This window comes from Anopheles nili, chromosome 2 (assembly GCF_943737925.1).
Source record: "Anopheles nili chromosome 2, idAnoNiliSN_F5_01, whole genome shotgun sequence".
Lineage (NCBI taxonomy): Eukaryota > Metazoa > Arthropoda > Insecta > Diptera > Culicidae > Anopheles > Anopheles nili.
In genome coordinates, this window is record NC_071291.1 from 15,775,536 (window position 1) to 15,802,766 (window position 27,231).

At 44.3% G+C, this 27,231-nt stretch overlaps 3 protein-coding genes and 2 non-coding genes across 5 annotated transcripts; 2 read left to right on the forward strand and 3 right to left on the reverse strand.

Moving 5' to 3' along the window:
* Positions 1-283: 283 nt before the first annotated feature.
* Positions 284-3,552, reverse strand: LOC128730314 (dnaJ homolog subfamily C member 3). The gene is made up of 3 exons (XM_053823354.1): positions 3,212-3,552; positions 2,831-2,941; positions 284-2,309 (listed from the first exon to the last, which is right to left on the reverse strand). Exons 1-3 carry the CDS (start codon positions 3,303-3,305, stop codon positions 1,027-1,029), a joined length of 1,488 nt encoding a protein of 495 aa, XP_053679329.1. The 5' UTR covers positions 3,306-3,552; the 3' UTR covers positions 284-1,026.
* An 838-nt stretch (positions 3,553-4,390) lies between these two features.
* Positions 4,391-5,826, reverse strand: LOC128720950 (dynein regulatory complex subunit 5). Its single transcript, XM_053814652.1, has 3 exons — positions 4,938-5,826; positions 4,740-4,875; positions 4,391-4,658 (listed from the first exon to the last, which is right to left on the reverse strand). The coding sequence occupies exons 1-3, from the start codon at positions 5,824-5,826 to the stop codon at positions 4,391-4,393; spliced, it is 1,293 nt and encodes a 430-aa protein (XP_053670627.1).
* Positions 5,827-7,460: 1,634 nt separating this feature from the next.
* Positions 7,461-7,542, forward strand: Trnas-gcu (transfer RNA serine (anticodon GCU)). The gene has a single exon. It is a non-coding gene; the product is annotated as a tRNA-Ser (tRNA).
* A 556-nt stretch (positions 7,543-8,098) lies between these two features.
* Positions 8,099-8,180, forward strand: Trnas-gcu (transfer RNA serine (anticodon GCU)). Its single transcript has one exon. It is a non-coding gene; the product is annotated as a tRNA-Ser (tRNA).
* A 6,787-nt stretch (positions 8,181-14,967) lies between these two features.
* LOC128721313 (protein kinase C-like) lies at positions 14,968-25,802 on the reverse strand. Its single transcript, XM_053815054.1, is given in 11 exon segments — positions 14,968-15,132; positions 15,213-15,352; positions 15,441-15,693; positions 15,764-16,474; positions 16,477-16,836; positions 16,908-16,978; positions 17,910-17,941; positions 18,448-18,521; positions 20,491-20,655; positions 20,742-20,935; positions 25,652-25,802. Coding segments are annotated over 11 exon segments (2,316 nt in total).
* Between the last annotated feature and the right edge of the window lie 1,429 nt (positions 25,803-27,231).

Here is a 27,231-nt window from a genome sequence, read left to right on the forward strand (position 1 = left end):
TGAAACGTTGATCATCCTTTGCATTTTTGTTAAACAAAATCGCGTAGCAACAGCTTCAATTGTTCCATCTCTTTAAAAATTTGAAAGCCGTATACGACAACATAACTAGCTTAAAAATTTACGACGCAACGGCTCTCCTACGTAACGGACGCATGCGAAAGGATTGACCAGCCGGCAAGGCAATTGAAAGTTAACGAGACAAAAACTCAAATGATACTGTACCACCTATACGCTAGACTGCGAGTAACAACATCTAATACGAAAGAAGTCATGTTTTGTTATTAATATCACTATTATTTTATTTTTCATTTAATAATTAGATTGTGATCCAAGCAGTACTCATATTTACAAAAAACGTTAACAAGCTATTTATATTTCGCGTTCGAACCCTTTCAGTCTCGACAATACCAATATGCAGGATTATTATCCACGTTGCTTCAATCTTTGTTGGTAGCCAGCAAATTCTAGAAGACACATTCCCTTGTACATGCCGATTATGCAAAGCATGCCAACAACTTGGTAGCTTTACAAACCTCCCGACCTCAAACTGTAAAGGTCTAATTCCGTTCATTTTCGAATGATTCTCATCATCTTGCTTCTGTCGTGGACCCTGTATGGTAGTAAAGTATTGTTATCAATAAGTGTTCAAGTCTCATCTGAAGCGCGAAAGCAGCTTGTGTAACTAAGAAGTTCTGCACAGAATTTGCACAGAAAACAATCCTCTTACGAGAAATAAATTAAAGCTGGCACTCTGTTCTATGGGAGGATGCTCCGTAAACGTCCTTCTTGCTGATTTTTTGTGAATTATTCATCTCGCCACGCAAGAATTGGATAAATGGAATTCCGAGTGAGAACGCATAAATATCCTGAGCTTTTCGTAAGGGTAGCACGAATTTTGTGTCGTTTTTGTCTATCATTTCCACAATGCACTGCACCAGGAACAATAACAAATGTTAGGAAAGGAACGATCGGACGGCTGAGGTGTGCCAAAATTTAAAATGATTTTAGCACCTCTGCTCTACCGCATTACGTGAAGTGGAACTTAAACTGGAACGGAGACCCATGATGGAAGTGTTGGAACGGATTACCACCACCGAAACCATTTCGTCCTGCCTCAGGATCGAGTGGGTCCTGGCCGGCATCGAACTGCCTTCGCTTCTCCGGATCTGTTAGCACTTCCTTCGCTGCCGCAATGTCGATAAACTTTTTCTCTGCCATCTTTTTCTCGTCTCCTTGGAAATTATCCGGATGCCACCGCTGCGCCGACTTGCGGTACGCTTTAACAATTTCCTGCTTCGTAGCCGATCGCTTCACACCCAAAATCTTGTAGTAATCTCGTCGTTCCGCTTGCTTCTGCACGCGTTGCGCGTGTTCGATGCCTTCCTTCGCCCGTTGCAAACTATCGTTAACCTCCAGTGCTTCTCGGTACTGCGCAATGGCCTCATCGTACATCTCCGCGCCGATCAGGGCTTCTGCTCGGTCGCACATAACTTCCGGATCCGGATAGATGTCGAGAGCTTCCCGACATCGGCTGACGGCGGATGTGAACTGTTCCTCCTTCACTAGGCAACTACACAGTAGTTGCTTTCCATTGTACACGATCATTGGAACGTCGGGTTCCAGTTTGACTAGTTTCTCTCCCGCGGCAATGCAATCCGCGTACCGTTGCTCTTCCCGTGCTTGTTGCGCATCCACGTACACTTTGTCGACTTTCTTGATTTTCTTGTAGAACGGGAAACAATCCTTGTGCTCGGGATCCAACTTCAGGCACTCGCGGATCTCTTTTAGTGCTGCTCCGGAATCACCAATATCGTAGAGGATGCGCGCCAGCTGATAGTATCCACCGGTACTGTCCTGAGACAATCGATTCACCGAGCGGAAGTCACTTACGGCGGCCATCCGATCGCCGAGGCGCAGGTAAAGCTGAGCCCGTGCCTCTCGGATGGTTACCGACCAAGGGCATACCTCGAGCAATTGCGTCAGCAGTGCAACGGCAGTATTAAAATCACCTCGTTCCATTAGATCTACACACAATGCCCACTGATCACGTGCTGGACCGATCCTACTGAAGTGCATGTTAGCTTCCGCGTTGTGGGGATCCATGCGCAATACCACCATCAGATCCATCTCGGCGTTCTCGTAATCGCCCATTCTCAGGTACACGGAACCGCGTTGAGCTCGGGCTGCCAAAAAGTCCGGCTTCAGTTCGAGCACGCGTGAAAAATCGCTTATCGCGAACTTGGCTTTCCCAAGCGCGAAGTACACCGTACCGCGCTTGAAGTACGTGAGATAATTGTCCGGGTCGCCTTCTGCAAATGGTCAGAAAAGGACAAGTGAAAAAGAAAAAACTATTTATAGTAACCGTATGAATGGTTGTGCCCTCATCGTGGCTTATCAGGGCACGCATCAACCGTTGTTCGAGAGCCTAAAATCAGCTGCAATAGGACACGTCACTTAAGCTAGATAATGCAAATTCAACAGGGTTAGGTACGTGTACGATACTTATTTGCTTCGCAAAACTTCGACTAATGGTGTTGGTGCTTTAGCGTTTGTTTTGCACTTGGTTAAACATTCACAGAGTATGCAAACAGAAATAGATTGATAACAAATAGTTAAAAAGAAGCACTTTGCAAATCGTATTATTAACTATCCATTAATGATTGGTACGGCTTATCAGCCGTTGCAATTCAACACCTTGAACGTGTGTTAGAAACATAAACAATGTTTTAAAACTAGTGCTCCATTATTCCAGCAGTTTTGAAATAAGACATCGCTTAGCACAAAGAGCACGGTATGATAATCAACAAAGCATAGGAAACTGTAAACTTACCAACTGCTGCATGGTAGTGTGTTAACGCATCTGATAATTGACCTCGGGCCAGAAAGTCCCTACCAATTTCTAGATGCCGATCAATTTCAGCTTGTGAGGCAGTTTCAGCACCTGTGATATGAACAAAATAATTTAAAAATGAATCTGTACGTTTTTTCTCGAAGGTTTTGCCAAGCTTTCATAACTGCCCCTGGTAACAAATAGCAAGTAACTGCATGATAACAAACGATAGTATTTTGGTTTACCGCAGCGGGACACGTCAGTACTAGCTGCATCGTACGGTATCTTCAAAACCACCGTTCGTTGCGTGGGAACTTATGTTATGGGGCATGTTACGAATTCTAGCAAAAAAATCTCGGCCAAAAGGAAATGTCAACTTACCCTTGATGAATAGATCTATTAATAGGAAGAGCAGCACAGTCCCTAATCGCCCACTATCAGCCAAAGGTGACAAATTGTGAATATTTAACAACATTTTGAATCCGTTCTTTCTCTGTCTTCCCACAATACCCGTTGCCTTCCTTGTCTAACACGTACACACTGCAGAAAACCTGCAGGGGATCTAAAGGATCTCCCAGTAGTACGTCGGTTGAACTTTCTGATACAATTTGATATGATTACGATCGGAGGCTCGGTAACTAGTAACTGGTAATGTTTGTTTTACACTCTTACTTTACGAACGAGCCGAACAGCACGATTTGGTGCAAGATCCGCTCGTTCTTGCTGCTTTTCTTTCGGCCAAATTGACGTGTTTGCTTGTTGACTTCGTAAGTACGGACTTTGACAGTTCAAAATGTGTGTTGCACGCTGATTGGTCGGCACCGGTCCGCACAATAGGCTTGATATGGCCTACATACTTGACAGCTCTGAATACATGTTTTATAAAAGCGCCTACTAAATCCAGACGAATCGATTATTTAAATTTAAATTTAAAAGTCCGATTATCAATAATTTACTGTTTAATGATTTTGTTTTCATTGCCACCACCAGCTTTTATTATAATCGGTAAGATACAGGCATTAGTGTCATTAAAAAAGTTTCCTGTAAAATAAATAGGAGTTGTGAGATTTATATTTTCACGTTATCACGAACACGTGTTGGGCACTTTACAGATAGTTGTTACAATTTTGTCGTTACACGATAAAACTGTTTGTTTATATTTCGTTCAAAAGTAACTGGGAGTACAAATTTTACATCAAATTTTCACCTTGACAATTCTTAAACTAGATTAAAAATATATTTTGATTTTACCTTCACGTATAAGTTAATACATTTGAAATTTTTAGTAGCCAAAGCTTACGTTGGGTTTGGATGGAGAATAGGATTGAGTGTTGACAAATACATAGTGAACACAGAGTGCAGGTATAATTTTCAACAAAGCATTATTTTAAGCATTTTTAGAATGCCTCTGCACATTATAGTATGTATATCTATTCATGTGTATATTATGTATATGTGCGTTATGCTACAATACTTTACTTGAGTTTCAAAATCAGGCAACTTGAATGTAAGCCGGTCATATGAACGGCGAAATATGAAAAGTTCCCCTTCTGTTGAGAATTACCAGCTGTGTAAGCTGTGCGGATCGCGGTTCTCCAATATCACCTCGTCGATGATAGCTCGCACGTCGTACGAAATATCCGTGTTGCGCAAATCAAACTGCTGGAGAGTTTTGTTTTCACGGACACGCTGTAGTAACCGCTCCCCCATAGCCGGCGACAGGCGATTCGAGGAAATGTCCAATCGTTTGATCGTGTAGTTGAAGCGAATCAGCATTAACAGATATTCCTCAATCTGCTCGTCGATCGAACAGCAGCTGAGATTGAGTCTGTGGGAATGAAAAGCAGCGCACGCAGCGGCAATTGAAAAGTTTCAGGAATAACTAACCCACAACACGTTCATCACTCACTCTTTGAGCGGCATATAGAACACGCTGGTCAGTATGAATATCGCACCCTCGGTGAGAATAGGATTGAGTCTCAGATCCAGTCGTTCGATGCGACGATGCCGTAGACGCCATGTTAATTCCTGGACACTCTCTGGAGCTATGAAAAAAGGTAAGGCGTTATCTCCTAGGGGTCTTCATGTACTCATCTCGGCTACTTACACAAAAAATTGTTAGTCAGGACGATCTCCTGTATGTTGGGAAACGAGTTCGGCTTGATCGGTTCGCAGAATGCACGCAGCCCAATATCTCCACAGCGGCAGTGTGGAAATGCGATCGTCCGCAGGTTCGGACATCCCTTCCCAAGTGCGATGCTAATGCGCTTCATCATGGTCGGCTCCAACTTGCTGCTGTGCAGGCGGAACTCCGTCAGTTCGACACACCGCTCCAGACCCTGCGTCATCAGCTTCACGTCCATTTCCGTGATAGTGGCACACCCAAGGAAGAAGTTGTGCCCCACGTCCTTGACGTCGTACGTCAGACTGACGCGTTGCAGTCCTCGCAGATTGGCAAGGACTACGTCCAGCGGAATATGATCGCTGTTGTCCGAGAGTGACGGTTGTAACCGCTCGATCCGCAACTCCCGCACGAAGGGCGAACACAGATCGACGATCTTCTTAATACCCTCCTGATCGTAATCGGCGGGCTTCAGATGTTCGATCATCTCCGACAGATGCTGCTCGAGGTAGATCCTAATCCACGGCTTCGTTCCGACCTCAATCGGCACGAATGTGCGCCATCGGTGATGGAAAGCCCGCTTCCAGAATGCGTCGCTCCGCACTCGAGCGGACAGGTTCTCGAGCGGGAAATTCAGATCGAGCAGATCCAGTAGGTACTGTCGATCCTCGGCAAGCGGCAGCTCAGGAAAGTACGGTACCGTCATCCAGTTCTCGGCAATCGCCCGCAGGCAGAGTATTTTCAGCGGTTCCGGTACGTTCAGGTCCCAATCGAGATTGATAGCGTCCAGTTGGCGTGTTTTATCACGGTTCAGATGTCGAGCGCACATGTACGTCCGGTAGGTGTTGAGGTCGAGCGTATTTGGGTACTTCATCGCGATGTCGTTACAGCTCTTCTGGCGTCCTTGATAACAACTAGCCAACCCACGTTACACGTTCCAATACACCGTAAACAGTGAGTTGAGCACCGGAGCAACAACCAGCCGCCGTGACCGTTGGATGTTGTTGGATCGATACCAATTCCGGTTCCGAACTCCTCCACGGGAACGCACACACCGCACACTTGTTGCACTCGGAGAGAAAGACACTCCTGCAGCAGACGGACGTTCCGCTGCGTCCGGTTTATTTGGCACTGGGACAACAACTGCGCCTGCTTTCGCTTCATGTGCCTTGGTTTGGCTATGCGATATTCCGATACTGCTCCTTGTGGGGGAGTGTGTGTGTGTGTATGTGTATCCGTGAGGGTGCCCGGGAAAACACGGAGTTTACGTCGCGTCCCTCACTACGGGTTTCTTCGGAAATCGGCGCGCGCTCTGTGTTGGATCGACCGTTTTTCCGGCAGGGATGAAAACACACGCCGCGGCTATAAACGATTTCGCTTTTCAAACTCATGACAACAACGTTCAACGACGCAGCATGGGAGGGTAAACCTGCTAACGCCAGCTGTGTCTGGCCGTCTGGCTTGATAGCGTTTGGCCGTCGTGTCGTTGAAGAAGAACCATGAGAGGAGTGTGCGACCCGTTTCCGTTTTCGGATAGTAAAATCTTTCGGTGTTATGTGGAAGGGTACAAAATAAACATAAGCTCCATTTTACGTGGCCAAACATACAATAAGGACACGAACGGGATGACAACCATTGCTGAATTAAATTGTTCCTTGTTCGAGACCGTATAATCTTTGACGATAAGCTCGTGCACGGTGTCGCGTGCAATTGGGCTAAAATTAAATGCGCTTCTTAAAGGTCGTTCTACGTATATGATGCTTTGTTGTGGCCAAGCGGCCATCGCCGTCGCGGTGGAAATCCTCTTGAAAATTATGACGTTCACAGAGTCAAGCGCCAAAAGCCAAGACCGTCGTCGTAATCCGCTCCGTAGTTTATACACGATCATCGCGTGAGATCACGGCGTTCATAAAAAAATCTCAAGCACCAGTGTGTGTTTTTTATTACTTGGCCTAGTGGCTAGCCAACAGATGAGCAGTAGTTTTCCCAGTTAACTGATTGGCTTCGGTACACTCGTTCGGTCGTTTGTCATGGCCTAAACCTTGACGAGAGCAAAGGCTAAATGGGCGTATTATCTCATCATACGGAGATGTAGAAAAAGGAAATGGTTAGGGAGAGTATGGGAATATGGAGAGTATAATCTATATGTTATTATCCTTTACAATCGCCATATCCAGGCCAGTAAACCTCGAGTTTATTTATATTATACTTTGGCAACGTTAAATATCTTGCGGGATGATGTTTGTGTATGATAAAAATCTATTGCCATTAATCACTGTGGAGTTTGTTCTAACAGTGTTAGATTTTGAATTATTTTATCCTACTGCTTTCTATCGGAGTCTTATACAGAATTATGATTCAAAAATCTATGATGATTTGAACGTTAATAAAGAAAATGATGTTTATAAATAAATAATATATGAAGATTTGAATTCGAATAGTTTGCATTAGCGCATAGAATCAGCAGGTTCAGAATTTATAGGCTAATAACGTGACCTTCAATTGAGTGACGAGGTGGCCGAGAGGTTAAGGCGTTGGACTGCTAATCCAATGTGCTCTGCACGCGTGGGTTCGAATCCCATCCTCGTCGAGAGAAAGTCTTTTTTACTGCACCCGCATCCTCTCATCTTTGCGTATTTTACTTACTTATACACAAACATCTGTTACACTCTTCTCTATCATATAAGTTAATTTGTTGTCGATTTTACGATACTTGACGTATATGTTTTTTCATTCATTAAATGAAAATTTCCGAAGTATGTCAATATATAGTCAACCGTATTGTTCTGCACGTAGTGTTTCTACACCAGGATACATTTTTTATTATACATACAAGAGCCAATTTTCAAAGGATGACCAATTGATATTTATCGTTACCAGTTTTTCAAAAAAGACCCATTGTTTTTGCAGCAATAGATGCAAATATCATAAAAGTATGATTTCACTGTCATTCATATTATAAATATCTTACTATTGTTTGGAATAACTTTTATATTTTAATGCTTCAAATAATTAGAATTAAAATAGCTAGTATATTTAAATGCTTCAAATATTCAGTATGACACACCAGACAAAGTACAGTTCTATGCCAGTGCAAATGCTAGCCTACAGTTCTTGTGAGATATTTTGGAGCCCGGCGCCAACGTGACGAGGTGGCCGAGAGGTTAAGGCGTTGGACTGCTAATCCAATGTGCTCTGCACGCGTGGGTTCGAATCCCATCCTCGTCGGCAAAAAAGTTTTTTTTGTAATGTAGTACGATAGGATCCTTACCAATAACTCTAGGGATGTTATAGAAAAGAGAAATAAAATGAAATATTGTTTACTAGCATACTATACATAAACAATAAATGGAGTAACACGAGTCTTCGTGGTATAATCACATATTTTAATATATGTATATATATATTTATTTCTTGTTATATAATATTTTTTGGTATTTATATTCATATATATATTCATTCTCTCTTTCTCTTTTTTGTTTTCTCCTTGTTTCGAATGAATGAATGCTTCCTTGCCACGCATGACACTACGTTTTGTTTGTGTGTTTTCGGTAAACTTTGTTTTTTTTCTTGTTATACCACGTTGAATATTCTCTAGTTTTACAACTGTTTGCTTGCTCACACCCGCAGTGTCGCTCTTCAGCAAGCGTTTTGTATTTTCTCCCATCTTCCCTATGCCTTTACTCCATAAAAGTGGGGTTTTCTTTGTCAGGCTTTTTTCCAGTTTGTGTATCGCGTATTTTGCTTTCCGTTTCAAATAAACTTCTTTCGTCCACCAAACCAAACGGACACATGTCGCCTCGTACATCTCGTGTCTTATTAATAGCTGACTTTCGTTTTCAGTTTCTCGACCACGCTTGCTAATATGTCATCCAAATGGTGGCCTATTTTTTACGATAAAATAAAATGGTGTGTACTATGCTAGGAATTAGGGAGGGGGACTGCAGTTGCTTGTTCCTGTTTTCCGCCGTTGGCGTGGTATTACGTCCGTGAGCTTTAAACATAACCAAACACGTGCAACTCGCAGCAGTGTCGGCGATCCTCAAAAATTCCAGCCAGTACGCGCGCAACGCGGGTCACGGCGCAAACTGCCACGCCACACGAGTCTTTTTGTTAGCAGTGGGGTTTTCCAATCGGCTTGGTAGCCAACATTTCTTTGCTCGTGCATACATTTGTCTCATGTCAGTGCTCCATACGATGCGTTCAAAAATAAAACGATTAGTTTGCGCCATCGTTTATTTTTCTCGCTCTCCTATTAAACTATAAAAAATCTCCTTTCCAAGCGCGTCCTTTTTTATTGTTATCACACCCGATTTTCATTTGTAGAAAAAAAATAAACGAAAGAATGTAAAACGCCAAAGAAATCCGGGAATCCCGAATTTCCGCGGCAAAAAAAAAGAAAAGCATAAAAAAATAAAATAAAACAATATTGCATATATTTATGTTCGTCATTATTCTCGGGTAATCGACGCATAACGACACGAGTGTACACATAAGTGATAACACCAACTGATTACTAATCAAGTAGCACATCGACTTCCTTGCTAGTGGACCGTCACTAGTTCCACTGGTAGATTAATCCACCCTGCTGGAAGTATATCGCTACCTACAACAATCCAGCAGTTACTACATTATTTTTCTCGTTCATACAACGGAAACTCAATCGTACCTATCACACACACCCATACCCATACTTATGCATTGATACAGTCACACAACAGAGCACTTTTAAGAAATTGAAAAACACAATATCCTTGCACCAGAACGCAAAGAAAATGGGAACAAATCGCTTCGCGCTTCCTCCCGGATGCGGGAGAACAAGGGTGGTTTTTCTTAGGTACACGGTGGGACATTTTGGTTTTCTTATACTTTCTCTCTCTCTCTCTCTCTCTCTCTCTCTCTCTCTCTCTCTTGACTACCATTACGATGTGGATTGCATCGATATGCTTCTCTCGTCGGCCCACGTGCTAGCGCCGCAGGACGAAGTTTCGAGCAGGATTGCACGACCGGGAACGCACGCACAGATTTGTCACGAAAATGTGCAACAAAAATACAGAAACCAGCCAAAAACGAGTTATAACAACAACAAACAAAAGTAGTTGCAACCAACAAAAAAATAGCGTTCCGGCGAAAAAGGATGCGCTCCACAAAACCGCGTTCAGTTGCTTCCGGCAACGTAGCGGAGGTTGAGGTGATCTCGCAGATACTTTACGTGTGGCTCACTTGCAACGCCCATGACACATTGGGTGATCGATTAAGGGCGGCAGCGGGCTCGCCTACATGGTGCTTTGTCCTTCCGTCGCGTACATCCGCTAGGTACATCCAACTGGAAACTAGAAGCGCCTGCAATGGCACCGACGCTTTCCCTTCTCATTCAAGTTTGTGCGACACCATGCACGAGATGATCCGTCGTCGTTTAAAACCAAATTACATCAGCTCCGCTTGTATTACAACGTATGCGTCTGTTTCGCCCTGCTATATTAAATCGGTTCTCCCGTTGCTTCTCTTTCCGCGGTTCATCTTATAAAGTTCTTAATTTATTTTCTCACTTTTACTTTTTTCCTTATATGTATATGTATGTATATATATCTATGTATATATATAATTTTTTTCTGCAATATATTTTCCCCGTGTTTGTTTTACGTGTGTACACGAACTGTTACGCTTTTTCTTTGTTTTGTGTTTGGTTTTCTCCTTTTTATAAGTTCTTTTTACTGCCATCGTTCTAGTGCTTGGTGGTTTTTGTTTTGTTTACTCTTGATTTAATCTAGCCACAAATTATCCTGTCTTTGTTACCAGCACACCGAATTTTGTTTGGATCTATTTGCGACATTGTGTCGCATTTTATTGTTTGAACGGTTTGCTTGCTACTGCTTTTTTTGTCTTCAAAATCTCGGGCAGCTCTTTTAAATATTTTCTCTGCGCTCTTCCGCTATCAAGGTTAAATGTGTCGCTTTGTATATGGTTTGTTTGTTCTTTTCTTATTTTTGGTATATGCTCAAGTACAGGAAGGTCGCCTTGATCGAGGTGTTTTTATTTTCGTGTCGTTTTCCGTGTATTCATACCATTTTCGCTACCCATGAGCGCACAATTCATTTGAGGATATTTTTGTTGGTTGCTGCTTCACTTTGCTTTCTTTGCTCCGGCCTCTGGGACGATGTACTGTTTCGGTTAATATTGGAGTGTTATAATCTACCTAACATGCAACTAATTTACACGAATGTTTACTATTTCTGCACGCCAATTCAATTGAGTATGCTCCTCTGCGGGGGCAACATTTTATTTTTGGACTTTGTTTTTTTTTGTTTTGCTTTTAATTCACAAAACATGGTCACTATTTTCCCGGCGTAGCCCTCTTTACACGGTGCAACAACATTGTCACCGCCCGTCTTGGTGCTGATTACAGATTAGAGAATAGCGATGAGAAAATCATCAGATCGCATCGACAAACTAATGATTCAGCGGAACTCATCCAGACGATTGCACAAAACAAAAAATCGCACGATTGGCTTTTGGCAGTGCCTTTGTCAATAATACAAAACGACACAATTTACAAACAGTTCGAGAGACCGTTGCTCCTGTGTTTGATACACTCAGCATACAATTACGAATTGCGGAGCAGTGGAATTAAGCAAATGTTGCTTCCAAGGATGCATTAGTTTGTGTCTATAAACAAGAAAGAAATGTGATTCTATCGCATCTGAGACAAATTGCAGTAATGTAACATTTGGAGACGCTCACCTCATTATGTATATGATACATAATGTCTTCCTAAATAGAAGAGGTTCTTATACTCAGCACATCCAATGACAAGTTAATACAACTAAGTTTTTTTTGCCAATATTGTACGGTCGGACTTCGATCAGTTTCGATCAACTGTACTGCCATGTCTAATAACGTTAAAAAATCGTACATTTCAACGTGCTCAATAAAGGCCCATTTGCACCAAGAACCTAGGTCTCGTGCTCCAATGTTCGTGCTTGATTTCCCTTTGGACTAATAAAGACTTCTATAGGCTTTGCACATAATTTCAATTTTATCAGATGGACGTTTTCTGCTTTCCATTTAACGTATTTTTCCAAAAGACGATTGATTAGTTTTACCTTTTCACGAGATGACAATAGCGTTTAAGGCGGCGAGACATTTGGATTTCCACGTCTGTCATTACTGTTCATGCAGAAAAGCTATGTATGCCAGCTTAGTTGTGAAATTTTGCAAATAATAGATAACACAGCTAAGATAAGCATTATTACATTGTTATCTATTGTGTCCGTCTCCTAACACGAATATTGGTTCGGGGGATTAGATATACAAAAGAACCGAAATGAGAATGAAATTTAAGGACATGACTCGATCATTTGCGTTGTCCTGTTAAACTCCCGGAATCGGCCTTCGACTGCTCTAGCTCACGCGATGTAGCCTGTTGTTTGCCCAGTTCAAACTGCAGTGGAAACTTATAGGATAACATGTGTTGCCATTATATTGTGCTTGGGTTTGTTCTAAGACCTTTTAGGACCGATTTTCTATCTGCGACATTCTCAATAAATGTTATAAAAACGACGTAAAACGTCAACCGATGGTAACAACTAAATACAACATTACAACAATACCTGTACTATTGTGCGTGAGAAGTTATATTTTGTTTTCAACAATCGATTGCACACAGCAAAACGAAACACAACGTCACTATTTATCCGCTATGCAAGACCACAAATACGACATGGGCCTGAGATTTTTACATTACATTTGTTACACCTGTTTTTCGTCGGATTCAACAGCAAGGAGATATGCCACGTTTGGAAGGAAATTTATCTCAGATTAAACAAAATGAATTCTTATCTTCTTCTCTTCATGTCTTCATGCACATATTATCAACATGCTTTGCCATACTAAAATAACCATCCATTAACTACACATCCTTCATTTCTGCACCTTTGGTTTTGATCGCTTCATAAATTACCTTTTCTAATTATACATTCCCATTAGTCAACATTCATCATACACATTACGATTACTATAAATAAGTTGCGCTATTTAAATGAAGAAAACTGAATACTGCACGTTTTACAGCAAACATTGCAATTTGATGCACAGTTATAACATATATCCTTTCTCTAGTTACTAACAATTAGCTAACCTATGGCAAGGGTCATTCCATCAGCCAGTACGGGCCCTTACATCATTCCCAAAAACACATCCAAACAAAGAGTTAAAAACTAACGAGAAATAGGCTCATTTAAAATGGCTGCACGAGTAACATAGGCAATATTATGTTTGCTTCACTTATGATGGCATTGTGAGTCTCATTTTTGGTAAGATTTTATAATAATATTTCTCACGCAAAAAATAAAATCGAATCAACTATGAAAAAAGCGTTTCCTTTTTCATTCTTCGTCTTCTACGTTCTTTTTATCTCACGTTCTTTGGTACGAACACATTACACTACTTAAAAGCCACGCTGAGAGATGTTTGCTTACCAACATGCTGGAACTACGACTGATTAAAAAAAAATAACAAAACGTTACCGATATGCATAAGCCGAAATTGATAAAGCAATGCTATAGAACTATGAGATAATTCGTAATGAATCGTGGCAAACTGACTAGCATTAAAATAGCATTGCTTGACACACAGTTTCGAGCACCACTAGACGCATCCGGATATTAGATTTGCAATGAACTCATTTTTGAGTTTTACTAAAAATTATAATAAATGCAAACACCTTCCAGATCGCTGGGAGGGCACAAAACACTGGTATCAGTATTGCAAGCAACCAATGTGAAAGCAGCTTAGAAACATGAACTAAAACGATGATTAAACAATTCAACAGAAACATCTGAAATGGTATCATGTCCTTGGGAGTGGAACCAATTGCAGTTTTCGTATCCGAGAAAACTAACACATTAAACGAAAGTTTTAATTAAATTCACGAATGCAACGTAGGTGTTCTAAACCACTTTTGGAGAGATTGAAGTACATACTATCGCAAAACATTCAGTTACAAGCACCCTTGTAGCAACAAGTAAATAGGTTGATTGTAGATTAGCGTTTAATGAGATTGCATATTATAGTGGCACCGGTTTAAGACGCAGTCGTTTGCCAACACGAGCATAACCTAAAGGAATCGAAGAGCCATTGTAATAGTAAAAGAAAAACGTAATAACAACATGGTAAGCTTTTGATTTTTGGCCATATAAAACATGCTAAAGCTGCAAAGGTAGTAATAAACCATTTTGGGCAACTGCGTGTAACAGTTAGTATAGGGTTTGTGGATTATTGGATACAACCAGCTTATCGTTAAAGAATCACCTTACTTATCCACTGACGGCATGCAGCAGACGGACGGTTCCGTTTTAAACGACCCCAGCGGTATCGATTGCATGCAGTCAGCATTTTACTAACACAACAACTTAACCATACCGGAAGATGGTAATAATACTAAAACACATATAGAATGACACGAAATTACTGCCATAACATGTTTTGTCTACCCACGATTATCCCTTTAATTGTTGCGTTTCCTTTACGGTGATCTTAAGATAAAATTTCGTTCCTTGACGGATGATAGTAACAGGTAGTGGACCCGTTTTGTTTTTGAAGAAAAAAAATGTACGTGGCCAACCTGACCTGCTGCTATTTGGACGTATTTCCCTGTGCTTGAACTAATTCTTTACATCAAACCACTTTGTTTCGTGGTGGCGATTGGCTGAACTCAGAAATAAGAAAACTGGCATGTTAATCCGAACCATACACCGGATGCTACGGTACATAGTTCATTCCAAAGCATTCCCATCTGCATGAGGCCATCAGCCGACAAGAACTGTCAGCAAGGATGGATGCGGATTGAGTTCTCTGTTGAAACATCGATGTACATGTGTTTTAGTTCCATTTTGTGTTACGCCGATGATGATGATGGTACGTGATCGCACATGCTAAGGAAGTGCGTGGAACCGTATAGATACATTTCTCACCGGTATGCCAGTAGCGGTTGTTCCACATGCTTCAAGGTAGCAGCCTAACAGACAATTTTCCGCTCCGGCCCAAACTCCGGATTGGTAAAGGAAAATCCGGCAAATTCATCCTGATTAATGCACCGAATGATGTCGTTCGGCACCAGTGTTAGCACAGGGTCCTCCTTCGTGAACTCGGTGTCGAAGTTCAGCGCATCGCGAGCACTTCGCTGTAAGGTACGCAGAAACGAAAAAAAAAGATTGTTAATAAGAGTAACCTGCCTTGGCTGGCATTAAATGCAATCGGTACCACTCGTGGCCGGAATGGTGGTCGAACTTTGCGCTGCTCCAGCGCCTCCCAGTCCATGTCCTTAAAGAATGGATGACTACGGATTTGATTTTCACCGTCTGTGCAGCCTAACCGTTTCGCTGCATTCTTGGTCATAAATCCTGATCCCAATAAAACGACGAGAGGAATGAAGAGAAAGAAAATGAATAAACGAACAGAATGCCTTGCACTCATTTATGTTTCGCGTACCTTTTAGGATAGATACTGCCTCTCGGGATAGCCACACTGGGTACAGCACGTCGTCACGTAGGATTGCCTCGAACAGATCGTCTTCATTGTCCGCTTCGAATGGAGGCTGACCGGCCATCATTTCGTACATCAACACACCCAACGCCCACCAGTCGACCGAGGGGCCGTAATCGAGCTCTTGCAGGATCTCGGGTGCAATATAGTCCGGTGTTCCACAGAAAGTCGACGTCAGATTATCCCCAGCGATACCCTCCTATAGGAATAGCAAATGATTTATATCATTATCCCTAGCAGAGCTATGGGTTCCGTGCGGTTTTCCATACCTTGCACATGCCAAAATCTGCCAGCTTGCAGTGTCCCTCTGCATCGAGCAGAATGTTGTCCAGCTTGAGATCGCGATAGATCACACCGTTTCGGTGAAGAAACTGTAACGCTAGCGTCACCTCAGCCGCGTAAAAAGCGGCACGGGGTTCGTCAAACTTGCGGGCACGCTGAATCTGGAACATCAGATCGCCACCGTTCACGTACTCCATCACGAAGAACAGTCGTTCGGGCGTCTGGAAGCACGAGTGGAGCGCCGTCAGGAACGGATGTTTGGCGGCCAGCGCCAGTATGCGTTTCTCCGTCATCGTGCAGTCCACGTCGTCATCCTGCAGGATCACGTCCTTCTTCAGCACCTTGATCGCGTACACTTCGTCAGTGCCTTTTTTCTCTGCCAGCATCACCTTGCCGAACGAGCCCTTTCCAAGCACCTTGATGAAGTTGAAATCGTTCAGGCACACCTTGCCCGGCATCGGGCGTGCGTTGCCATCCTCGTCGGTGCCTAGATTCAAGAGCATACCCATAGCTGGCCCACCGGACTTTGAGGTATGTCCGGCACCGCCGCGTCCACCATGCATGGCGTGAGCTCCCGCTGCACCCAATTCACTGTCCACGCTGCTCTTGGTCGAGAGCGTATCCAGTGAGCACGTGTCGTCCGAGCGTTCCGACATGGATAAATTATCACCAGGCGTTTGGTTGGAGTACTGCAGTTTCACCGAAAACAAAAAAAAAACAAGTATCGTAATGTTAAAATGTGCATAGTCAGCCTACACACGCCACACCAACATACCTTAGATCTACGGGGTGGTGTTTTATCCATGGTGATGCCCATCTCGTTCAACAGCTCTGCCAGCTGTTTGGTGTTGATGCCGCAGTTGTTGGCCACGTTGCCCTCGCAGCGCCGGTGGATGTTCATGCTGCACACCTCACACTTGAGTCCTTGTCTGATAATACCGTACAGCAGCGACCCGCAGTGATCACAGAACGTCAACCGCTTGAACGAGTGCACTGAAAACCTATGTGGCATATTTACATTGAACCGTTGGGCTGCTTCCGTTGGTGTCGGTTTGGTTTGCTGGAAGGAACGAAGCGAGTGTTATATTGATGCCACCATCCTGGCTTGCGCGCGCAAGTCCACTGGCTTACCTCATCTTTTTTCTTTGGACACTTGGTTACGACCGAACTATGGCACCGCTTGTGGACGACGCACGTGCACACTGTAATGAGAACCATTTCAAAAAAGGGATTGCCGTTGACGTTCGATTAGAAGTGTTTCGCGAGTCAAATTGAAGGAGATTTTCGTTTTGCATCCTTAGAACCGTCGTCTGTCGAAGTGAGATCTCTCAGATATAGACGCGTAAGAGAAAGAGAGATCGAAGCTCGCTTGTAAATCATAGAACGGTGCATATTACTGGTAAGCAAGTTAAAAGAATTCAACAAAATAACAACATATTCCACGATCGCCATAGTGCAAGTGGGGGAGCATTGACAGATGAGATGAAAGCTAGTGTGTGTTAGATAGTACGTAGGGGTGGAAAGAAAAATCTCTAAAAAAGTGGATGGCTTGATCGAGACGTGAACATCTCAAGGTGTGGTATTAACCCGACAAAAGAATCAACACAAAAAGATATTGAAATGACCATTGACCCACCTACATACCTTGGGTTAGGTAGAGAATACATTCGTGCAAAACATAAACATAATCAAAAAAAATCAGAACGCCGAACAGCAACAGGCAACGTGTTAGGGTGAATGAACGGAGAAAAGAAAACACCGAATAACGTGAATACATTCAGGCATCAACAGAAATGTCCATAAACCAAACTGGGGTTAAGGTAAGTCGATAGTGTAAGAGTATGGAAAGAAAATGAAGAACCCAAATAAGAAACCACCAAAAAGAAAAATTGCCACAAAAAACGGTAGAATAGAACGGTCAGCCAAGAAGCGAAAAAAAATGTTAGATAGACGTGTGAAGCGAAAGTATATCGACGGATCATTTGAACAGATGCTCGTGAAATGCAAATATAAGTAAGAACAATAATATTCTCTCTTTCTCTATTTTTCCAAGGCTTCATATTAGCTGTTACTGTCGCAGCATGACGAAGCACTGCCGAAGAAGAGCTAAGAGCAGATGGCTGAACTTCTTACCTTGACACTGATAGCCCTGTTTGCCTAATCCCCTGTAATAGTTTCGAAAAGAGAGAAGAAAATGTGCAACAAAAACGTTACATATTTGAACAGTAGAAAGATTGCCACGTGGCTACATTGTATTCGTTCTACACTGCAGGGGATGTTAAACGAATCACAAAAAACAGTGTTAGAAAGTATCGAATTAGTCAAATTTCGAAAACATAACCATTCCCAAAATCCCATCGAAAATAAGTCGATTAATGTTATTTAATTACGTACAAAATAAATGAGTTAATCTCGATAATGTATAATGCTTTGACCCAAAATAACAAAGAACAATTCAAGGGAAAAAGAACTAAACATGGACCTCAAAACCCTGTTAATAAATTAATGTTAACTTTAATTTTTGATAAAAAAAAAAAACATTATTTTCCTTATTTCGATTTTAGCGTCTACAATTTTTTTGAATAAATTATAATCAAAATATCACTAGCATAACATGAACCGAAACCGAACCTTTTTAATGTCTTTTTACGCTAACAGTTTTACACCTTACCATATGAATTCACGACAGTGGGAACAGAACGTCGGTTGACGCAGGAATGTGGCCATAAACTTGTGACCATTAACCTAAAAATGGAGAAGAAGAGATACATTATCAGTCAAACCTATTTTACTAAATTCATTTCTACGACGAAGCCAACGTAGTATTGCAACGTCAACGAATGTACAGTTGTGGACGTAACTAAGAGTGAGTTGTAGAAATGCATTCTCATTCTATTTCGAATGAGTTCGATGACGAATACTTGCCATCAAAACACTCATTTGGCGGGGCACGGGTAGATTGTAAAAGCCGTATTATTACACCCAACTGCCAACCAGTGGCTGTCATTCCAGTGAATGCTTATTTTAGATGACCCAATTGCTAGTCGAACAAACGAGAAAACGTGCAAGCAGGCAAGGGAATAAGAGCTCCATTTCGATTACATGCGGCATTGCCTTTCGTCAATCATAGCAAGCCCGAAAGAAATGTGAAACAGTTAATCAGTGGCTTTCCTCACTGGTCCGAGTACCGGCACCTGTCTATCTAGTTGCTTTCCTCCTCAACATTTATCCATTGTTGCTTGATTCTTTAATAGCAACAACATCGAACAGTATTTTATTGTTTGAACCTGCAACGCCATGGAGTATCCCGAACCAGTGCACTACTTTTCTGGTGCATATTTCATCTGAAGTTCAAGGGAAATTGCTTGCCAAGACAGGTGAAATGTGTGCCACTTTTAGATGCATTAAATCTGCGGTTGTGAGAAATCCTGCTGATTGAAAGAAATGTATGATCGTTAACACACCACGTTGACCCGATGGAGGCGCCTGGTAGTTTATAATTTACAAGAAGCAAAAATTAAAAACTTATCGGATATTTCCTATTAATTTATAGAAAATTGGATGTATCAATAAATAGTTTGCGTCAAAACCTGCTGCAACAAAAGGGTAACTTTTGCAAGTTAAGGTGCATGATGTTTTATCAAAGCACTACGATTCCCCGATGGAGGCGCATGGTGATTCATGCTGCTAGCCATATTACTCGAAGCAAAATTTTAAAAACTTATCGGATATTTCATATTGATTAATAGAAAATAAGACGCTTTGACAAATAGTTTGCGATTAAAATTCCTGAATGATCCAGAATGATTACTTTTGCAAATGGAGACGCATGGTGTTTCATGAATGAACCACGCTTTCACGATGGAGGCGCCTGGTGGGTCATACAATACCATGCTGCTAGCCGTTTGATAGTTAATAAAAGTAAAAAATAAAGGCTTACCATGTGTTTTTATGTTGATTTATAGTATGATAAATGCTTTGGCAAAAATTTGCTAAATTTGGTTTCTTTTGCAAATGGAGATGCATGGTGTTTCATGAAAGCACCCGATGGAGGCGCTTTGTTATTTATGCAATGCTTCCCTCCTAGCTATTAGCTTGTTATTAAAAGCAAAAATGTAAAGCCTACCGTGTTTCTTTCACTGATTTATTCTTACCACGCTCAGAAACTCACACTGTGATTGACTCCAAAGTGGGTTATGCACAACAATCGCAGCGAATGAGCAGCCACTCGCTACCCGACACTATTCTCAACTGCAACTAAAAACAATGGATCGTCGCATCGTTTCGTCTTTCCCGCTCTGCCGTTTATGCAGCGCATCAATCAATTCAATTTGATGAGGACCCTCAACAACAGAGAGTCGTTAGTTTGTCGGACCGAGGGTGGATTGTTCAACAACCAACAAAACTAACCATCAGCATCATCATTACCATCATAGAGCTAGTCAAACCGTTCACCATGCAATTCCCGCTAGCAATGGGCAGAGAAATATAGACACCCGTCAGCGGACGCGCTTCAATGTGAAATGTTTGATTACTTTCTGCTTGTGCCGCGAATTCAAAAACAGATCCATCGACGTCACCCGACGTTATATCGGGGGGAGTGATAAAGGGAGAGCAATTGTAACAGGAATGTCCAATATGTGGAATGGGTGTGATAGAGGCACACACACACACACACACACACACATATGGGAGATCGATGCTGTTTACTGACCTGATGAACACGTCTTCTCATTGCACCGCGGCGGCGATTTAAAAATGGCTGATCCTTGACTACAGCCCGGCGGCACGAGTTCTGCGTGGCAACAACATTGTTCGCGTCCTGCGTCCATCGTAGATCGATCTTCACGTGCAGTCGGCCCTGCGGTTCGAGATCCACCTGGTAGAAGCAGGTTGAAGGTAACGTCGTTAAGTTCGCATCGAGGTTCAAGGATCAGCTCAGTGGCATATCAGGCCGACACTTACCCAGAAGTCCTGCTGCTCGGACTCGTTGCGTGTCACCAGATCGTCGAACGGTATTGTCGTGTTTGCCACGAACACGTCCGTGATGGGACCCTCGTGGAAGATCGTCATCCCGAGCACGTTCGCGCCCTCTACCTCGTGAATGAAGCTCTCGTTCCACACCGGATCGAAGGTACGTGGTTTAGTGGTGGATCGATCTGAAACGTAAAGAGAAAAAAAAACACCCCACGGGGAAATGAATTAGCACAATTCGTGGAAAATCATTCGCAAAATCACCTGGAAGGTTCGGGATGGATTTTCTAGGACAAACAAAAATGGGCCGTGATTCATGACCGCCAATTGAGTTAAAATTGTCGCATCGCATTAATTACACGACCAATAAATCACCGTCATCGGGTTTCGACGAACGCGATATGGAATTCCGGCAATCCGTTGCACACACGTTGCATCGCATCACTTTGAGGTTATTTTCACCATTGCGCGTGGGATGCGAGCGGGCAACTTCTTGCGATCTACTCTGGCCCTATTGCCAAATCACGTGTCACTCACGCAGGGCGCAAAGACGGAAGATCACGCTCCCGCCATCAAAAGAGCTGCAATGTGCATATTTCCACGTAAAACCCATTCCACGCGACACCAACAAGCTCTTGCTTCATATGATTTTAAGTGAAGATTTTATTAGATTCGGATTGGCGGGAGATGGATGATTCGCAGCTAATTACACCCCGCTTTGCCAGTGATTTCTTTTCTAACCGTCACATGGATAAAACACCACCACACACAGGGTGCGCAAATAGTTGCCGTTAGCGACATTAAGCAAACATTTTCGAGCAAAAACATCAACGCCACCGAAGAATGGCACACGTCGCGCTTCGCTGCACACAAATCTCCTCCGGTACTAACGACTCGTAATGCACCCGAAAGTGAAAAGGTTCCACGCAATCAAATAAATTGAGAAGTGTCACGAAGCATGCTGATGAAATAAATGTGATTCATAATTGCGGAGGACAAGCGGCCTCTTCTAACAGGCCTGTCCAAGAAGACCAAGCAACGGGGCAACAGCAAAACATGTCTAGCCAGATTCGATGCATTTTATGCCGCTACTTCTCCACTCGCGCACTCGGGAATCGGAAAGGCACGCGTTACGAGCTGAAACGGAAATCCCCTCTTATTCCACCCACCTGCACCCGCTTTTCCCTTGCGGCCTCTGCTGATTGCGCCATTTCGGCTTGTTTCCCCATTTCATTGACCTACTTTACAATAAATCGGTTTTAATTGAGCTCATCTCCTTCCGTCCGACGGCCGGAGTAGTGTGTGTATGGTGCATGTTTTCTTTATTTTATTTCCCAAATGCATGCTCGCTCGTGTTCCCGTTGTCCATGGACACGGGAGCTGCGACAAAACAAAAATGCTCCCACTGCGGAATGTTGGCCGATCTTGACAGGTTGCTATTGTGAAATTTTTCAAGACTCTAACGAGCGAGATCTTGCCGTGTTAGTAATGTCGGCTAAGCCATTCCACCTGGCGGGATGTTTTGCAGCTAAACAAATGATGTCGTAGCGTGGTGTTTTGCTTTTTCATTCTAAGGTCAGATTTCAGAAAAGAAGAAAAAAAAAACCCCTCTTCAAACCAGCAAAGCAGCACGCTTTATCAGACGTAGTGCATGTGCTTGCGGTGGGATTTATTTTGTGTCTTTCAAGTTCCCTGTTGAGGAGATGGTTTTATGGTTTGACTGCGTGTACAGCATCACACTCCGGGTGGGGACGGAGTAATCGTTGATAAGATAATGGATAGACCACCGTAGGGTTCCGCACGACCGCTCGTAGTGAAGATATAGTTCAAGTGTACGTACGATCGCGACTAAAACCAGTACCTGGCCGGGCTAAAGGTGCTCGAAGGTCATTCATGTGTAGCAATCTTCTTTACCCCTGCCAACCGGTTCGAAAAAGGCTTTACTTCATGTTGTATAAAATTCCACCTAGGTCGAGTCATCCTCAACGCCGGATGCAACGGTTATTGGCGGTGTAAGGAATGGTATGCAAGCTCATATATCAAACACGCTATGCGCCGTAGCATCAAAACAATTAGAACGTAACGGCACTGGGGCCATGACTCAGCACGGCTAGACTATTGCTGACCCTTGGCCAGGCAAGTGGCCGGCTGTACTCGATCATTGGCGATTGCATTAGCAGGGAGTGAATTCACGCCGTTACACTCACACGATAAGTGATTATGCAGCTTACGAAACGAATCAGCGCTTGTTTTGTTCGTAGGGAAGGTTGCCTTTGTTTTAGCGCTTTGCAGGGTGGGGTGGTTAGCCTGCAATTGTTGCTACTTTACGTACACTAACGTTACTACGAATGATTTGCTATCGTGTTCGAGAAACACGCTGTTCGATATCCACTGGATAAATATTAGCTACTATCAGGCAAAATTATCCACATCCATTCGGGAGATTCATTGTTTAGGCGTGTTCGTTAAAACGAACATCTTTCATAGCGCGCGGGGGAAAACCGAAACCGAAGCCATCCGTTCTCAAAACTATTTTCATCAACCTTTCCGATTTGATAGTGACCTTGGAGGGGGCGCACGGTTCTCGGTTCGGTGCCGCGATGTGCGTTTTTGTGAAACTCTAAAATCTTTTTTTTTCATCCCCCCCCCCTAGAGGACGATCGCTTTCCTCCCAGGGGGTGCCGAAAGGTCGACGAGAGGAAAACCCCCGACATGAAAACGCGCGTATGCATTTCCGCCGAACGATGAAACCCGCTAGCTCGTCCGTTTCGTCCGTGTTCTACACGAGACACGCTCGCTAGACAACAGTTGAAAATGCGGTGGAGGAGGTCAGGGCTTGAGAAGGTAGCAAGCAAGCAAGCAAGGTGGGCATGAGAAGGCAAAATAACGCACCACCACGCTTTGTGGAATGAAAATAAGAAGAAAAAAACGTCTCCCAAAAGAAAGAGTGAAAATGATAAACTAAGATTTTGAGCGCAGAGCCCAACAGAAGAACGCAGGCGGCGAGAAATGCCCGAGCGAGAAGACACGATCGAGTGAGAGAGAGAGAGAGAGAGATGATAGAGAGAAGAGAGCTCGGGCTGTGGTGGAAGGTGCTAGGAATGCCGAACAACCGATTCTTCATCATTGCACCGAGGTTGACATCGCTTACACACAGTTCTCTGTAGTGGATGGTAGGAAAATTCATTTCCCTTCGAGAAAATTGCTCGCGAGAGCGGGAGAAAACTGTACCCATGTGCCGTAGTCAATGAGCGTTGGTTCCTCTTCGCGTGTGTGTGTGGAAAAACGGCCAAAGTGAAGCTCACTGGCTTCTGGTTCTGGAGCGCGAGATCGTGCATGGATTGCGAAGAGAAAAAAGAAACGAAAGGACACTAATACCGCTTCACTTGCGAACGGTTGGGTCACCCAGCTTTCCCTCGGTGGGTGGGGCAGGGTTGCAGAAGCGAAGGGTGAAGACTTCTCTAAATAAACCGCTTCGTTACAAGCAGGGATCGGGAAGAGGCCGTTGGCGCAGAGGGTCAGCAGGAAGCACCAGAGCGAGACGGAAAATGCTCCTCTTCTGAAGTGGATGCCATATTGCGACGAGCGAAACATCCTCACGCTCTCATCCTGACGCTCTTTTTTCGTTGCCATCTGCCTCACTCACTACACTCTCGCGTCTAGTGGGGGATGGTTTTTTTTTTCTTTTCGTTTCTTTTGTGGCGAGGGGAAAATCAGAATCGAGGGAAACCCAGGAACGCTCGGAGCCCCAGCTTGTGGAGCGACGAGTCGGAAAAATCGCGAGAAAACACGAGAATTTTCTAGCCCCCAAAACGGGTCCAATACAAGTGTCCCACCGGCGATTGCTTCATCGAGGCGATGTTCTGCCCCCTGCCAGACACAAGAAGAGCGCTAAAGGAGTTCAAGGGATTTCCATCACAAAATTCCTCGCCTCGCTTGACAACCGCGCGCGAGGCGCGTGAGGAAAAATGGAACGGAAAATTAACATCCGACATGCTCATTGGCACCTTTCCGTGCGGGTAGCACACTCTCGTACTCTCGGATTTTCCGCCTGCAAGAGACCGCAGCACTAGGAAAACCCTGACCTGTCGGAACGTGCTCTCGAAAGGTCTCTCTCTCTCTCGCTCTCGCTCTCGCTCTTTTACAGCCACCCCGCAAAAGGTAAGCAGCGTCGGAGTGTGTTGGTACAGCAGACGTCGGGGGATGGCTTTCCCCATTTTCCGAGCCGTGCGTGCGTTTTTGTTGTTGTTGCTTTTTTTTTCAAATGTCCCTCGCTTACAAGCAATAGGCGAAGGTTTTTTTTTTTCATGTCTCTTTCCCTTTCGCTTGTTCCTTTCATTTTTTTGCCCCGTCGCCAGGCGCTCCAATGACAGTCAGCCATTTTCCTTTCCAATCCACGCGCGGTGGCGGATTGCTCACACGAAATGTCAAACCGCTTCACAGCCCCTTTCCCCCGCCCCAATCCCGGTCATCACGATTCGTTGGGGCTCGCTTTTCCCGTCAAGGAGATTTGCGTTGTGCCGTGCTGCTGCCACCGGTCCTACAGCCGAAAGGAGGGTGGGTTTGGGGAAGGAAAAACCGAAATCGACGCGATCGAGGGTGGTCGTATATAAAAATACCAACCACCAACCGCCTCCCACCACCAGCGAGGGACATTTCAAACCCTCTCCTCGAGACGTGCACAATGAACACCGAAACGGGACCGAAGCACCGCGCGACAGTACAAAGGACCGTGTCCTTGAGGGCAACGGACCCAACAGGATGGTGATGATAACTCGAGTAATTGCAGAGGTGACAGTCACAACAGAGAAGGTTCTACTTTTGACCCACATGTGGTGGTTGGAATTGCGATTCCCCACATTCCACCGTTCAACCGGAAAGGACTCGCGGCCAATACTCACCTATAAACTTTTCGTCGACGTCTATCGACACGTACGGATCGATGAGCTGATCACCGAGCCGGCCGAATGTCATCGTGTGGCGCGTCTGAAAGTCCGTCGGTCGCAACCCGATCGCCTCGCAGACCTTCAACCGCAGCGTACCCGTAAACATGTTGCCTGCCGTCTGTCGGTGGCTTCTGTACACACACTACCACGTCCTTGGGCGGGTTGCTCCACAGCGATCTCACCCGCACGATCAGCGAGGACGGCGGTGTGCACGCGTGTGTGTGTGTGTTGGAGGGAGGATGGAAAGGTCCCACCGTGGGACAGATCCTTCTTCAGCAGGACCGCTTTCCACGGGGTGTTTGCGCGAGTGTGAGTGATGTGCGATCCTTCTGCTCCGGATCCTGGCGGTATCCCTTGTGTTACTGCAGTTGTTTTGGTGTTGCTGTGATGATGGTCGCGCTGGTGCTTGAGTGGCTGGCTGCCTCACATAACACGCACGGGCAACATTCGCGTGCTCAACACAGCGGCGTACCAGACGAATTAGTCACTCTTGGTATCATACAAACAGCATCGGAAAATATGGCTCGCGCGCGCGTACACACTTCCTGCCGTGGGAAAACAAAACAAAACGCAACCCCTTCGAGGCGTTACAATCACTGGCATACACTAATCGCACGAAATCGAATGTAATTATATGTAACGAAACGGAAATCATTGCAACCCTACAACACTAGACCATTATGGCGGTAAGCACCACACACACACGCTCACTCAAACGCATACAAATCACTCGCAGACGCAGTTGGCTTTGACTTTGAATGAAGCACCATTTTGTCTTGCACTCGGCACGCTTTGATGCAAAACAAACCCCTCAAGAACGCAATCCCTTTGCCACGGTTCTCGTTTAGCGAGAAGGCAACACGTTGTGAGGCAGAGTGCCCATTCGGAATGGCGCTGGCTTCTACACCAAGGTGTTCACACACCTGCCGATTTGTTGTTCCGTGTTGCAACACCAACAACACCACTTGTACGCCACTACAGCGCAAACCCCCGGACGCTTGACAGCTCGACAACAGCTCGTCGGGGTCTAATTAGTCGCAACGGGTTTCGTCCTCGTTATGCCAAGTGTCAGGTTACGGGAAGGGATTGTACGTTTGAGGATAGGGTTGGGAAAAATGCAAAAGGACGTGCCGGAACCGAGAAGATACGACCGGAAGTGTCACGCACGAAAACTGCTCTCCTCCGTTGGGGTCTAGAGCATGTTGCAAAAATCACCAACCCCAGATAGGTACTGCGGAAATAAAAGCTCCATGGCAACGAAGTGAAATGACATCGCCCTCAAAAGGGATGCTACACCGAGGCGCGCTAGTGGGCCCCCTAAAAGAGCCGTTTTGCTCGCCATGAGTGATATAAACGAAGCGTTCGGATACCAAACATGATTAGCTGACAATAGCAAGCGTTGTGCTTGTGGTGACCTTCCCAGTTCCAGTTGCGAGCGGAGACAATCGTGGCCTTTTGTCGCGGCGCTGGGGGATCACGAGGGGTGCGAAAGGAGGGCTTATCGAGCAGATTGCGGGCGGCCCTAGTGTGATGAC

Excerpts from the sequence above, each read along its gene's own strand:
- LOC128720950 (XM_053814652.1), bottom strand. The coding sequence starts at position 5,826 with ATGAAGTACCCAAATACGCTCGACCTCAACACCTACCGGACGTACATG. Across the intron at positions 4,876-4,937 it reads CCTGACTAACAATTTTTTGT|CTCCAGAGAGTGTCCAGGAA; the intron begins GTAAGTAGCCGA and ends CTTTTTTCATAG. Across the intron at positions 4,659-4,739 it reads TTCTATATGCCGCTCAAAGA|ACTCAATCTCAGCTGCTGTT; the intron begins GTGAGTGATGAA and ends TCATTCCCACAG.
- LOC128730314 (XM_053823354.1), bottom strand. The coding sequence starts at position 3,305 with ATGTTGTTAAATATTCACAATTTGTCACCTTTGGCTGATAGTGGGCGA. Across the intron at positions 2,942-3,211 it reads AATAGATCTATTCATCAAGG|GTGCTGAAACTGCCTCACAA; the intron begins GTAAGTTGACAT and ends TTCATATCACAG. Across the intron at positions 2,310-2,830 it reads ACACTACCATGCAGCAGTTG|AAGGCGACCCGGACAATTAT; the intron begins GTAAGTTTACAG and ends GACCATTTGCAG.